The sequence below is a fragment of the Bombyx mandarina genome, chromosome 12 (genome assembly GCF_030267445.1).
Source record: "Bombyx mandarina strain Sakado chromosome 12, ASM3026744v2".
In the NCBI taxonomy this organism is placed as follows: Eukaryota; Metazoa; Arthropoda; class Insecta; order Lepidoptera; family Bombycidae; genus Bombyx; species Bombyx mandarina.
The window spans coordinates 9228342-9244005 of NC_143219.1; the positions used below are offsets into that span (position 1 = coordinate 9228342).

General features: G+C 34.7%; 2 protein-coding genes across 2 annotated transcripts; one reads left to right on the top strand and one right to left on the bottom strand.

The window, feature by feature from the left end:
* Window positions 1-2077: 2077 nt before the first annotated feature.
* LOC149501795 (uncharacterized) lies at window positions 2078-4330 on the bottom strand. The gene has a single exon (XM_089731933.1). It carries the CDS (start codon window positions 4313-4315, stop codon window positions 2729-2731), a length of 1587 nt encoding a protein of 528 aa, XP_089588059.1. The 5' UTR covers window positions 4316-4330; the 3' UTR covers window positions 2078-2728.
* A 5326-nt stretch (window positions 4331-9656) lies between these two features.
* On the top strand, window positions 9657-15659 carry LOC114247952 (lysine-specific demethylase 5). Its single transcript, XM_028181042.2, has 2 exons — window positions 9657-10576; window positions 10678-15659. Exon 2 carries the CDS (start codon window positions 10798-10800, stop codon window positions 13237-13239), a length of 2442 nt encoding a protein of 813 aa, XP_028036843.2. The 5' UTR covers window positions 9657-10576; window positions 10678-10797; the 3' UTR covers window positions 13240-15659.
* Window positions 15660-15664: the final 5 nt, after the last annotated feature.

Consider the following 15664-nt stretch of genomic DNA (forward strand, 5'->3'; position numbering starts at 1 on the left):
TAGGAAGATTGACAAGAGCTTCGTAGCTGACGGAAAATATAGGTAGAAACTGTGAGCGATGAGTGGGAGCTTGTAATGAAATAAATTTATGGAAACTAATAACTAAGCACGGTGGAGATTTATGGGACCAATAGGAAGAGGATTTAACTTTTTCTGACAATTTTTTTAGTTTGTGATAGAGAGGATGGTTAGAAAATTGGAGAGCTCGAAATAAAAATTTGTCACATAAAAACTGTCTGCGTAATTTTAATGGGGGGTCTAAACATTCTACTTGCAAAGCATTAACAGGGCTGGACTTCATAGCTCCGGTCACAATACGCAACGCTTTAGATTGAATGGCGTCTAACTTACTTAAGCCTACAACGCTACATGGTTCTAAAAAACATGTCCCGTAATCTAATATGCTTCTTATAATTGCATTATATAAGAGTTTTAATGTGAAGGGATGGGATCCCCACCAAACACCTGAGAGGCATCGTAATATGTTTAATAATCGTTCACATCTAGTGGACACATAATAACAGTGAGATAATCCTGACAGTTTAGAATCTAATATGATACCCAAAAATTTTACTTCATTTTTTACGGGTATTATTTGTTCATTGTACAAAAGTGTAAATGGTGGCGGTAAACGCATCCTTGAGAACAATACTGAGCAACTTTTGTTTACACAAAGACTTAGGGAGTTGTTATCCAGCCATAGTTTCAAAAATTCCAGAGCACAATTTCAATTTAGAGAATAACTCAGTTTATTTACAAAGCGACCAGAAACATATAAGACTAAATCATCTGCATACTGCAGAATATTGGCTTTACTAGAAATATGAGATTCTAGGTCAAAGGTATATACATTATAAAGAAGTGGACTCAGCACCGAACCTTGGGGCAAACCTTTCCATGTAAGCCTTGTTATAACATTAGACTCATCAATATTTATTTGTATTTGTCTTTCAGAGAAAAGTTTATGAATAAAATTACAGAAAATTGGAGGCACTTTTAATTTACATAGTTTTGTATTTAAGATGTGAAGATCAACGTTATCATATGCGGCAGAGATATCTAGAAAGACTGCAAGAACAGATTCATTATTTGAGTAAGCTAATCTTACATCTGTAGAAAAAATACCTAAGCTATCCATGGTACTTTTTCCTTTCCTAAATCCATACTGACTTGGTGACAATAGACCTTGACTTTCGAGATACCATTCTAATCTATTTTTCACTAAATGTTCCGCTAGTTTACAGAGAACTGAGGCAAGGGCTATAGGTCTATAGGAGTTAGGATCTGATGGAGCTCTGTTTGGTTTTAAAATAGGGATAATTTCGTGAATTTTCCATGAAGCCGGGATTTCTCCGGAAGTTATGGTGGAATTGATAAGATGTAGCAGATAATTCAAACTTGAGTCGCCTAAATGTGCAATGAAAGAATATGGAATACCATCAATACCTGGTGCAGAATCTTTTACATAAGATAACACATCCTTTAATTCTATAACACTAAAAGGAGAAGCGAGATCAGCAAAATTACTTAATGGTGGAAAAAAAGAAAGGTGAGGTGATAAAATGGGCATTTGTGGAGTAAAAGGAGGGGCTAACTTGTCTAAGAATTTATCTGCCACAGACTCATCAAGAAACTGTGGCAAGGTTTCCTTAAATGCTGACCTAAATCTACGGATATTTTGCCAAATAGTCGATGGAGGAACATCAGGGGCTAAAGATGAGCAAAAAGCTCGCCAGCTATCCCATTTCTTTTTTTTAAATAATTTACGGGTATTATTAATTATTATGATTAGACTATCAAAATTTTCTGTAGTGCTGCATTCATTATATTTTATTTCAGCTTTTTTCCTCTCTTTCACTGCCGCTGAGCATTCACTATCCCACCACGGAGGAGAAGGTATATTATTAATTGATTTTTTAATGAGAAATGTTTGGTTTGCAGCCTCTATCATAGCCAAGGCCAAAGCATCAGCACAAACGGAATGATTATTTTTTTTATATGAGGGAGCGAGGACACTTTCTTTGCAACATGCTCACGAAACGTTGTCCATCTGTCACTGTCAGTATCATTGCATATTTTGTATTTTAGTCTTGGTGGGCGTCTAAATTTTGTTCTAACTAATTTTTTGGGCAAAGTTATTAATATGGGGTAGTGATCACTGTCGTATGTAGAGGAAAGTGTTTTCCAAGTCAGTAAGGAAGCTAAGCCAGGGGTGGTTAACGATAGATCTGGAGCACTGATACCTTCATGGGGCTGAGTGCGCCGTGTTGCGACTCCTGTATTTAGGATGCAAAAGTTGTTAGAATCCAGTATATCCAATATTCTTGCACCATAGTAACTGGAATTGGTGCTACCCCAAGCTTGGTGCTGTGCATTAAAATCCCCTAATATTAAAACTGGTTTTGGGAGCTGTGATATAATTACTTCAATTTCGTCAAAGATTGATGATGTAGGATGTGGAATATACACCGAAACAAAACATATTTTATTAATACTTACTGCTATTATAGAGAAATCAATGCTATGGTTTGCAATAGGAATGTGGTCAAAAGGTATTGTATTATGAACAAGTAAAGCTACACCAGCATAGCCATCTGTTCTATCCTCTCTTACACATAAATATTGGGAAACTTTGAAGTTATAACCTGGTTTTAGCCAAGTTTCCTGTATTGCAATGATAACTGGTTTATACAAATTTATAAGGTGATAAATATCACTTTTTTTAGAGTTAATACTGCGGCAATTCCACTGAAGTATTGTTGATGGATCCATTATTGATATTATTATTAAAAAGGTTACTTACATTTAGCATAGCAGCGTTGGACGGTTCAACCATATTTTTGGATTGAGTTAATGATTTAATTAAAACAATGATAAGATCCCTAGTTGACATATTTGATAAAGGCATATTATTTTCATTGAGTGAGCCAATTGTGGGCAAAGGAATGTCGTAGTCTTTGGTTAGTGCGGCATGAGCTTGTTTGTCATAGCCCTTACTATACTGTTTAGGAACACTATTTGACTGAATAAATACTGTTTTTTTATAAGAAGTGCTTGTTTTATTACTATTACCTTTAGATATATCAAAAGTATTTTTTAAAGGAGATGAAGGGGTTGCAATGGATGTTAAAACATCCGAATAGGATTTTGTCACAGGTGGGTGTAGCTTGGAAGCTTCAGCATATGAAATGCAATTATTTGCCATCAATTCTTTTATAGATTTTTGTCTACTAAATTCGGGACATTTTCTGTTGGTTGCATAATGTGAGCCTGAGCATAGACAGCATACTACATCATCCTCATCAATGTTGCAACTATCACCCGAATGATTGTTACCACACTTAAAGCAACGTGGAGTAGATCTGCATTGGACTTTAATATGACCGTAGCGGCAGCAGTTGAAGCATTGAACTGTTGGGAATATGTATAAATCAACTGGAAGGGAGTTATAACAAAGGAATATTCTCTTGGGTAAAACCTGGCCATCAAAAGTGAGAACCACTGTCTCTACTGGAACATAATTTGTCTTCCCTTCTACCACATTTTTCCTATTAATTCGGCGTACTTTTAATATATTTCCACATCCAAAAGGCACAGTGATATTTTTTATGATTTCGTCTTCGGACCATTCTGTTGGTACTCCTCTGACTACACCCATACGTGTTACAGATGAGGTAGGAATAAAGGCTTTACAATTAATTTGTTTTATTGCTTGATTCTCTAAGAAAGAGTTTGCGTCTGCATAGTTAGTGAAAGCTAAAACTAATCTATTTCTACCTATTTTTTTCAGGCTTCCATTAACTATGTTTTTAATGGATTTATTTTTTAAGAAACGGCCAAAAGAAATTGGATTGATAGAAACATTGTCATTTGGACATGATTGTACCTTTTGGATGTGAATGGTGTAAGGAGCTGAATCACATGCTTCATATAATTTCCTACCGACTGGTGTGCGAGGTTCAGTTAGACTGGTATTAGTAACATCAATCTGCTTGGGCTGTGACGCTGGGATGGGTGCTAATTGAGGTGTCTTAAAAACTGTTGACGACTCTTTCTTCATAACATTTTCACAGTGGCAGTCACTTTCGCAAACAACATCGGAAGGCAATTTATGACGTCTCCTCTTTTTATTACAATGCCTACAAATTTTACGAGATAAGGCTCTTTTTCGTTTAGTACTTGTATTACTTTTGGTTTCTGAAGCATCTGTGTCTAATAAAGAGCTTTCAGTTTCCATTTCCGAGCAATCATTATTAATCGTGACAACATGAGACACCTGTGGGGTTGTCCCCCCAGGATCTTCAATGACATTCATCAGGGACTAAGAAAAAAAAAATCATAAAACTTACCTACTGGCTCCAAATATATACAAATAACACAAAATATTAATAAATAAACTAAATTAATAATACTACCACTAGAATAATCCTATTATTTACACAATAAAATGAATTTTAAACAAAAGACGCCAAAAACATCACCGCCTACTTCAAAGTTACCCGCGCTTTTTTTCGTTATTACTGTTAGTAGGTTATTAAAGTTGACAGTTGACACTGTTGACAGTAGTAGTGGTAGTTCTATTTTTCCATAGACCTATATAGTAGGGACACGACCACTGAAGTAGGAAACCTATGGAAATGAAACGTCAACAAAAAATTCGTGCCACTGTGACGTCATCTGGCCACAAAACATGGCGGTTTTAGTGCTGCCCAGAAGATTTTAATGTTAGTAGGTTTATCGATAAACGTTCTTGGCTCATTTTATTTTAAATATTGTTGAGTGAATGTATTTGTAGAATTTATACTTTAATAGGAATTAAGTATATTGTTATGTGCAAAGATGATGTGATTTAGATATTATGTGAAATCTAAGACGAGTTCGTGCTTCAAATTTGCCAAGTAAACGATATGACTATTTTTAAAATTTGCTACACTGATTTTATAAAGTTGTCGTTTGCCGCAAAACATAGAGATATGGCGTAGTACAGTGCCATCTGCCCATTTCTAGCATGCTGAATGTTATCGTATTTTGAGTACGTGTTTTTCTTAGACTATTACAATCTATTTTAATTGTTTTGCTGCTCTAAAGTCCGTAACACACTACCGCAGCGCACCTCAAGGAAGGTACGCCGCACCATTTGAATCACTCTCACTTGAGAGTGATTCAAATTTTAAACTTATCAAAGGACCGCCTGATAAAAAAAAAAACACCTACAGAACATTTATTCGTTAATAAAATTACAAACGTCATTCCTTGTGACTTCCTCTCTAAAATCACTTAATTATTCAATATTTAACGAGTTGACAATAGTGTTATAAAACTATTTTATTTAAATAGTTCCGACGACTTTCTTGAGATCCTATAAAATATGTTTTAATTATTATTTTTGTATGTTTTAAGCATGATAAAATAAGAAATTTTATATAAGCAATCATATTAAATCGATATCAAAGTCAATAAATAATGTACAACCCAAAACAGACGGCCGAACTGACGTGACAATGACATTTGGCGCGCTAAACATGGCGGATTTTCGGCCTCATTAGACGGAGACGGAGACATTTACGTATATTCATGTTTCATTCCCTACTATATAGGTCTATGGACACGACATATTGTTCTATACGTACAATTGCTTATATAAATAGCACCCATTTTGAAGGCACACACATCAACATATATCTATCTCGTTCTTACTCAGCACTTTAACTCGCAGGAAAACAATATAACAGTATTTCAGTGCGTACATAAAATGAAACATGAATATACGTAAATGTCTCCGTCTCCGTCTAATGAGGCCAAAAATCCGCCATGTTTAGCGCGCCAAATGTCATTGTCACGTCAGTTCGGCCGTCTGTTTTGGGTTGTACATTATTTATTGACTTTGATATCGATTTAATATTATTTATTATTATTTCTAATTTTATTATGCTTAAAACATACAAAAATAATAATTAAAACATATTTTATAGGATCTCAAGAAAGTCGATGCCCCAAAACTATTATCTATATATATTTAAATTTATTATGGAGCCCTCATCCGAAACAGATTATAAACTTAATATATTTGAATCCGAAATATCGGACACCATTTTTCGGTCGGAATCTATTCATCATGACACTAATCATAAATACCTCTTTAAAATATGTCATCAAAACATATTTAGACATTCTGTTTAGATATTTCGGGAAAGGCTACCGACAAAATCTCTTCGGAACTATTTAAATAAAATAGTTTTATTCCGCAGTGAGTAAAACACTGTTGTAAATTCGTTAAATATTTATTATTTAAGTGATTTTAGAGAGGAAGTCACAAGGAATGACGTTTGTAATTTCATTAACGAATAAATGTTCTATAGGTGTTTTTTTTTATCAGGCGGTCCCTTGATAAGTTTAAAATTTGCGTGCGGTGCGGTAGTGCGGTGCACCTTCCTTGAGGTGCGCTGCGGTAGTGTGTTACGGACTTTAGAGTCAGCAAAACAATTAAAATAGATTGTAATAGTCTAAGAAAAACACGTACTCAAAATACGATAACATTCAGCATGCTAGAAATGGGCTGATGGCACTGTACTATGCCATATCTTTATGTTTTGTGGCAAACGACAACTTTTTATAATCAGTGTAGCAAATTTAAAAAATCGTCATATCGTTTACTTGGAAAATTTGAAGCACGAACTCGTCTTAGATTTCACATAATATCTAAATCACATCATCTTTGCACATAACAATATACTTACTTCCTATTAAAGTATAAATTCTACAAATACATTCATACTCAACAATATTTAAAATAAAATAAGCCAGGAACATTTATCGATAAAACCTACTAATATTAAAATCTTCTGGGCAGCACTAAAGCCGCCATGTTTTGTGGCCAGATGACGTCACAGTGGCACGAATTTTTTGTTGACGTTTCATTTCCATAGGTTTCCTACTTCAGTGTATTTTTCCGACTCGTCAGATATAATGAAGTTGACTAATTTGGTTTTTTTTTTATTGCTTAGATGGGTGGACGAGCTCACAGCCCACCTGGTGTTAAGTGGTTACTGGAGCCCATAGACATCTACAACGTAAATGCGCCACCCACCTTGAGAATAAGTTCTAAGGTCTCAAGTATAGTTACAACGGCTGCCCCGCCCTTCAAACTGAAACGCATTACTGCTTCACGGCAGAAATAGGCAGGGTGGTGGTACCTATCCGCGCGGACTCACAAGAGGTCCTACCACCAGTAAATTACATAATGAATTGCATGAAATTAAATGAAATGAGATGATATGGGATGAGATTTATTCTCAGTAAAATGGTGGTTATTTACAGGCTTTTTAATGGACTTTTTTGGGAATTTATTGAGAGTTCAATAATCTTTTGATTTTTACTTTATCTATATTCTATAATATTAAATGTAGAATGGAACAAAAACAATTGATAATGGAAAGAAAGCAAATAAAATGAGGTGATAAGAGATTAAATGAAATGAAATAATATCTCACTAAAATGATGAAAAATTGACTGAGTGTTAGACTTTTTGGAAGAGCCTGAGAATCCATAAACATTGATTGTATTTCGTTTTCTCAGATATGTGCACTTTTACAAATCTGAAACGTTTTTAAGGCATTATTGCTACACGTTTAAACCTCTTCTTATCAGCCCATGGACGTCCACTGCTGGACATAGGCCTCCCCCAAGCCTCGCCACAAAGACCGGTCCTGCGCAGCCTGCATCCAGCGGATCCCCGCGAACCTCAATAGATCGTCGGCCCATCTTGTGGGAGGCCTACCCACGTTACGTCTTCCAGTACGCGGTCGCCACTCAACTTTCTGGCCCCAACGGCCATCCGTTCTGCGAGCAATGTGTCCTGCCCACTGCCACTTCAATGTCGCAATCCTTTGGGCTATGTTTAAACCTCACTAGGCAAAAATTACTAAATTGAATACTATTCACACAGCACTCCAGTGCACTTCTCGTGTACCTACCTGCCAAAAACTTTTTTAGTTTGTGCAATACTATTAATAGTTCAATAATCTCGCCCAATCTTCTTACGTGATTTTGATCCGGTAGCAGATTCATTCGCGAAGTAGCTGCTCTTGAGATGATAAGGTCTCCTTTGAGCGCGCTCGGGTAGCTGTTAGCAAATCCCACCCCTCCTGGATGAGCCTGTGTTTGCACATCTGTCCTGACGAAACTGAAAAGGCCTCCGGGCTACCAGTTAACCTACCTTAATAAAAAAAAATCAATAGTAAAAAGTAAAGTAAAACTTAAAAAATCTAATATACCTAGAACAAAAATATTATAGACTAGCTTCCTAGCAGCTCTTAATTATGGGAATGAAGCAATTTACCGCGACATTCAACATCAACGCGACTATTGAGTGCCTACACTTCTGTAATGATAATAGAAAATGTACTTAAAATACCTACTTATGATAATATTTTGTATTTCATAAATGCAGAATATTCAGTTGATTTTTTTAGACCTCACGCAGTTATATGATTATTACATCATAATAATACTTAAGTTTTTAAGGCTTAATTCTAATGGTTTCACATATTCTTTCTCATCGCATACAACTAGCTATACTGAGACTTTAGAACTCATTACTCAAGGTGAGTGGTAGCATTTACGTTGTAGTACCTACTATATGGGCTTCGGTAACCACTTAACACCAAGTGGGCTGTGAGCTCATCCACCCATCTAAGCAATAAAAAAAAAATACACGTCATCTCAATATTTTTTTCTCTGATTTTTGGTTATTTCCTATAAAGATGAGTCTGTAAATAAAAATACATTACTTCGAAAAAATGAATACTGTGATTTTTATTCCTGTATAACCTGTAAATAATATAAGTAAGTAAATAATATAACCTGTTAAAAATTGACATGTAATAACTACTCGCCAATTGTAAAATCATAAAAATTAAATAGGAGCAAGTTAAAAAAAGTATTCTTGTCAATTGCGGATGAGTAAGTACAACTTTAACCGGTCATCGTTCTCGTCGAACCCGTCGGTTGCGACGAAGGGCTCGACGAGTAAATTAACCCTCAGACACAGCCCACTGAGTTTCTCGCCGAATCTTCTCAGTGGGTCGCGTTTCCGATCCGGTGGTAGATTCTGCGAAGCACGGCTCTTGCTAGGGTTCGTGTGAGCAACGTCGTCAGGTTTGAGCCCCGTGAGCTCACCTAGTTAAGGTTACGCTGATATAGGCGTAAAGCTATCAGATTAGGTAGGGATTTTTTTTTTTTTTTTTAATTTCGGAAAGATCCTGCTCCTTTAATTTGAGCTATCTCTTACCGTGTCTTTCTTTGATCGTATGAAGGGTAGAAATATTCGCATTGGTCATGGTTTAGCTACACCGCCTATAATATGAAAACTACGATAGAATGTTTTATGGTGTCACCATAAATGTAACTAGTATCGGTAATCGGTAAAGCCTTGTATGTTTATTTGTCCGTTGAAAGTATTTTGTCTTGACCAACTTCATTCAACAGCGAATGCCGAACATGCCTAACTGCGCTTACTTAATATTGTCTTATGATTAACAAGAACAAAGAAGCTCATGACTCATGGCTGACTTCATGTTATGCAGTCATTATGATTTAAAAGCGACAACCCAATATATCCGCATGTTCGCACGCAAAAGATGCCGTACCCTATGATGGGCGTCTGTACTTAGTTAAGCAAGTAACCGACGCAGGGCGGCGCGTGCCGTAAGGAACTCTGCGCGAATCTTTTCTACTAGGGCCTGCAAATTGCCGGACGTTTAACGGAACGTGTCTGATATACAATGAAGAACGCTAATGAACCGAGACTGTTTTAGACGGTTTCGATTAGTTGTTACCTTACGAATTTTCTCGGCTTTCTTAAACACTTACGCTTTGATTTTTGTATTTGATGTTATTACTGACTAATGTAAATGAGGGAAAATAGCCTTTAAATCCATGTCCGGCATTAAGGGAGGGGCGCTAGAACTGGCTAGAAGCCACACTGATATTAAATGTCAACCATTTGTACTATTACATAGAAATACGTTTCTACTAGACTGCACAAGCCGGAAATTTGGCGGATCGTTCATCCTTCTCTAACATTCGCGTTACGGAGAAATAGAGAAAAATGCTGAAGCGAATATGATTTTAATGTGTGAACAAGTCTGATCTAGTGTTGTGCAAACTTAAATGTATACGTTTCGTTTATCATATTTGTTGATTGATCGCAAATTACCAAAGACTGGCGTATTCTCATAGACATACTTCAGTGCGTATTCTGCATTTAATGGTGTATTCAATAGACTGACGGAAGAATCAGTAAATCAATGAAACGACCAAAGAGAATAATCTAAATATATATAAATATATAATTATAGTCACTAGATTGTGGATGAATGTTTGTAATTGGTACTAGATAGTAAAGTAAAATACGGCGATGTATACACTGTAGGACACTTATGAACAGTATTCAATTTGAGTTTGAGTGAGACAGTTCCGACAGTGCACACTGATTGTGTTTTACAAATAAGACTCCAAAAGAAAGATCAATAAAATGTTAAATTTAAAACACTAAGCTATTTTATCACACAGCGAAGTGAGTATTTGTGTCTTGAAAGTATTTTGTTAGGTACATATAGTGGGTGTTGTGTAATTAAATAAATTTGACTCTCCTATTTAATTCACATTGTGTTTTAGGAGCCATTTACACATGGTGAAAAGTCACGTACTCATTTGCAACTATAAACAAAAATGATCCACGTAAGAAAGTGACAAATAAATAAAGTCGAAACAGTGCGTGCATTTTGTCCCAGCAAAATGGATATCAAAAATATTCAGAAAAACGCCATGCAAAAAAGTGCGGAGTTCACTTTCACTCCGCCACCCGAGGCTCCAGTATTTGAACCTACAGCTGAAGAGTTTTTGGATCCCTTGAGTTATATCGCTAAAATTCGTCCTGTGGCTGAGAAAACAGGAATTTGCAAAATTAAGCCACCATCTCGATGGCAACCACCTTTTTCGTTAGATGTGGACAAATTGAAATTTGTTCCTCGCATTCAAAAAGTAAATGAACTGGAAGCTATTACGAGGTTAAAACTTTTGTTTCTTGAAAAAATCTTAAAATTTTGGGATTTACAAGGCTCCCCCTTAAAGATACCTATGATTGAAAATAAAACTCTGGACCTTTATTGTTTAAAATTTTGGGTTGATGAAGAAGGTGGTTTCGAAAATTGTAATACTCCTAAAAAATGGCGAAAGATAGCAAATTCCATGGGTTACAGTCAAAATACCAGTACAATGAATTTTTTAAGGAGCAATTATGAGAAAATATTACTTCCATATGAAATATTTGAGAAAAGCAAAGCTGATATTTTGAAAACAGTTAAAAAGACTGAAACAAAAACTGAATCTAAGGTTGGAGAACCTGGAAAATTAATGTTTAAAGAAGTATCAGTAGAATCAATTACCAAAGTCAAGGATGAGAGCGAAGTGAAAGAAGAAAAGCTCAGCAAAAGTATAAAGAAAACAAAAACAGGTTCAGATATTACAATTGAAATAGATTTGACCAAAAGTAATTTAGAAAATGAAGTATTAAAAAGAAACCGTGAGTTAAGAAGATTGGCTTGCTATGGACCAGGACCTAAAATGCCAGGACTCAATGATGAAGAATTTGATATAACTAAATCCAGAAAAAGACCGCGGTATGATTTGGATCCATTAGCAATTTATATTTGTGCAATTTGCCAAAAGGATCACAGAGATGACCTGCTTCTCATTTGTAATGGTTGTCAAGATACTTATCATACATTCTGTTTAAAACCACCACTGACAGCTGTGCCAGATGGAGACTGGCGATGTCCCTGTTGCATTGCGGCAGAGGTACATAAACCAGCAGAGGCATTTGGGTTTGCTCAAGCTGAAAGAGAATATACGCTTCAGCAGTTTGGAGAAATGGCAGATAAATTTAAATCTGAATATTTTAGCATGTCTGGTCATTTGGTTCCCACTAATGTTGCAGAGAAAGAATTTTGGAGAATAATTTCATCAGTAGAGGAAGATGTTACGGTTGAATATGGAGCAGATTTACATTCAATGGACCACGGCTCTGGATTCCCAACTAAATCATCTCTAAATCTCTATCCTGGTGATCAAGAATATGTTGATTCTGGTTGGAACCTCAATAACTTGCCAGTCTTAGAAGGCTCTGTATTAAGATTTATTAATGCAGACATATCAGGTATGACTGTCCCTTGGATGTATGTAGGGATGTGCTTTTCAGCATTTTGTTGGCATAATGAAGATCACTGGAGTTATTCTATAAATTATTTACATTGGGGTGAAGCAAAAACTTGGTATGGAGTACCTGGGAGTGGAGCAGAACTTTTAGAAAATGCAATGAAAGCAGCAGCTCCTGACCTTTTCAAAACCCAACCAGATTTACTGCATCAGTTAGTTACTATAATGAATCCTAACATTCTTATGGCTGCAGGGGTGCCAATTTACAGAACTGATCAGCAAGCTGGAGAGTTTGTTATCACTTTTCCAAGAGCATATCATGCTGGATTTAATCAAGGATATAACTTTGCTGAGGCAGTTAACTTTGCTCCTCCTGATTGGTTACCTATAGGACGAGAATGCATCACTCATTACAAAAAATTAAAAAGATTCTGTGTATTTTCTCATGATGAACTTATATGTAAAATGGCATTAGAAGGAGATAGATTAGACTTGGATACTGCATTACAAACACAAAAAGAGTTAATGCGCGCTACACAAGAAGAGGGATCTTTCCGTGGAAAGCTGGCAGACAAAGGTATTAAGAATGTTCGCAGAACTGCATTTGAGTTGCTCGGTGATGATGAACGACTTTGTGAAATCTGCAAAACGACTTGCTTCTTATCGTCTGTTTCATGTAGTGAATGCAAACATATGGCATGCTTACAACATGCAGAAGTTATGTGTGAATGTAAGTGGGAGAAAAAAACCTTATACTATAGGTATGACATGGATGAATTGCATATAATGGTACAAACAATTGACTTTAGGGTTAACAGCTTTGATAAATGGATGACTGATGCCAAGACCCTTTTGCTCCCCACTGCCCCTGATATAGGTAGACTTCAAAAATTGAAAAATTTGATTGATGAAGCTGATGAGTTAAAATTACCAAAATGCAAGTTATTTCATCAATTAAAAGAAGAATATACAAAAACCACCGAGAACACTGAACCGATTGTAATAGAACTTGATGATGATTAATTTAAAAAACCAACTGTAGTACAAAATATTTTAGTGATTGACCTTAAAATTATAATCAATGAAAAATTGTCATGAAGAGATATCAAATAATACTAGTGCTACATCTATCTCAGTCTAGAAAATAAGAAACTTGTTTCATATTAAAATTATAGTTGCAAGTTTTTATTAACTTCCTAGTATGTCATCAATAACATAAAATATTGATTCTTACAATGTTAGAGTATTATAATTTTTTTTTTTAAATATAAATAATAGCTCTGCACTCTTAGTTCTTATAACAAGGTTGCTGAATATTGTTATTTGTGTAGTATAGTATTATATCTGTATATTTGAATGTAAGGTTTAGATTGACATTGCAAGTGTTTTATGTAACTCTCCAATTTCACTTATATTTTATTTTATGCTGCCTCTTACTCTGCGCATTTGGTCAAATATTCTGTATCCGATTGAAACAAAATAAACTTAAAATTAGTGTAATTTTGTTTAGACTTGGTACTGACCATTTGCACAAATTCGGTAAAGATGTTATACACCCACAATGAGTTATCATGATGATATGTAAAGCTCTTATAGTCTTGCCGATGTGTTCTTGTGAAATGCTGTTATTAACATGATTATTAGTTAAAAAGATAAATATGCTATATTATTCTGAACATAAGTGTGTTACATCCCACCGCCTATGAATATATTTAATATAATGCTTTGTTTTAAAAATTGTTAAATTAGAATATGATCACTAATTATTTAAGTGTGTGCGTTTGAATTCTAGTGACAATTAATGGATGCATATATTGAACCTTTTGCTGTATTATTTAGACCTTTGCTAACTCATATGATAATACGACAATTGTGTGAAACTTCATTTATCTTCCATATCCAGAATTATTATTTTGGTTACATATTAATGAAAACTTAATTGATCTCAATAAAAACTTTGCTGTTTCATTTATGGACAATGGCATTACTAAAATTCCTTAAATTCCAAGCCAATATTTTGTAAAATACTAATAACAATTCTAACTTATTCTATCTATACTATACAAGAGAAATGAATATGCAATTTAATAATTATCCAAGTGAAATACTTATCACCTATATTGTAATGTAAAGTTAAGAAAGCAGAGTGTTTCGAAGTAATTTTATGTGTAAAGTAACAAAATGTCCGCTAAATTAATTTTATATTCAATTCCAGTTTATTCACATATTTTGTTGAGACATATGAAAGTTCAAATTAGTAACGGACCCAGAAGCACTTGTAATATTCTTGTTATAATGCAAAAATATAATTCTAAAATACACGTATGAGGTAGATAAGAATTTGGTGCCGAAACTAAACAGAAAAAATGTTTGGACATTTATATTTCAGTAAATACTTGATCGAAGGGTAAATTCTATAAAAATGCCAATGGTGTCGTGTAGCAATATAGCCACAGTAGTTTAAAAATGCATAATACTAGTACATTCAGCATGTTTCGTTTATTTTAATATCCTGTGCAATGTTCTACAAACTGTGTATTGCGACTGCGTATGTATCATCATCCGGCCTATTTCCAGCGCTAAGCAGTGATCTCTTCCGATTTAAAATGCAATTGAGACATCACAAAGTCATCAAGGTCCGAAAACCAGTTAACAGGATCTTGGAGATACCTAATTGGTCGGCTTAATAACAGTCAAGCATCACCTTTAGAGATTATTATGTAAAAGAATACTAGCAACCTACGAGCCGACCTATAAAAGATGCAAGAGGACCGCATGAAATGCGAATAAATTATTACCCTCCAAAGTAAACAAATACAAGTTATTTTACGAATACAGATGCTGGACACAACTCCCGTTCGCTCGACGCATTCATCTAATGCCTATTTAAATTTTAGACATAAAAATTAAATTAATAAAAATAAAAAATAAAAACATTTTCTACAATTTTTTGTAGGTATATCGGTTTCGTGTTGTTTCACATTAGATGAAGTTATTTTTAAACTAGAAAGGAACAAGGCCCAAACTATGTGATTCATGACCATTAATATTCATAAATGATCCCTTGCTATAACTGTTATACCGACGACGGATTAATTTATATAAAAAAATTGCTTGACAATATTTTTTTGAAAGAATTTGGAAATCCAGAAATGTAACCAAAATGAATTAATTATTGATGTCTATCTTAATTTTCCATTTCATAAACCTAATATAGTGACGTAGTTGTAAGATTTATTTGATTGAGACTGCAAAATATATTTTTAAGTGTCGTAAATGTTCATTATGTTACACAAGGTAAATCATAAGTTTATTTACATTTAATTAAATTTTTCATTAGTGTGATTTGTACGTACTGTGATTTTTTGCTGCGAACACCTATATTATTGTAACAAACGTGAGTATTATATAACTAGTAATAAATTATAATTTTCAGTAGTGCACGTTG

What these genes read in the sequence shown, in the direction of transcription:
- LOC149501795 (XM_089731933.1), bottom strand. Translation starts at nt 4,315, where the DNA reads ATGAATGTCATTGAAGATCCTGGGGGGACAACCCCACAGGTGTCTCAT.
- LOC114247952 (XM_028181042.2), top strand. Translation starts at nt 10,798, where the DNA reads ATGGATATCAAAAATATTCAGAAAAACGCCATGCAAAAAAGTGCGGAG.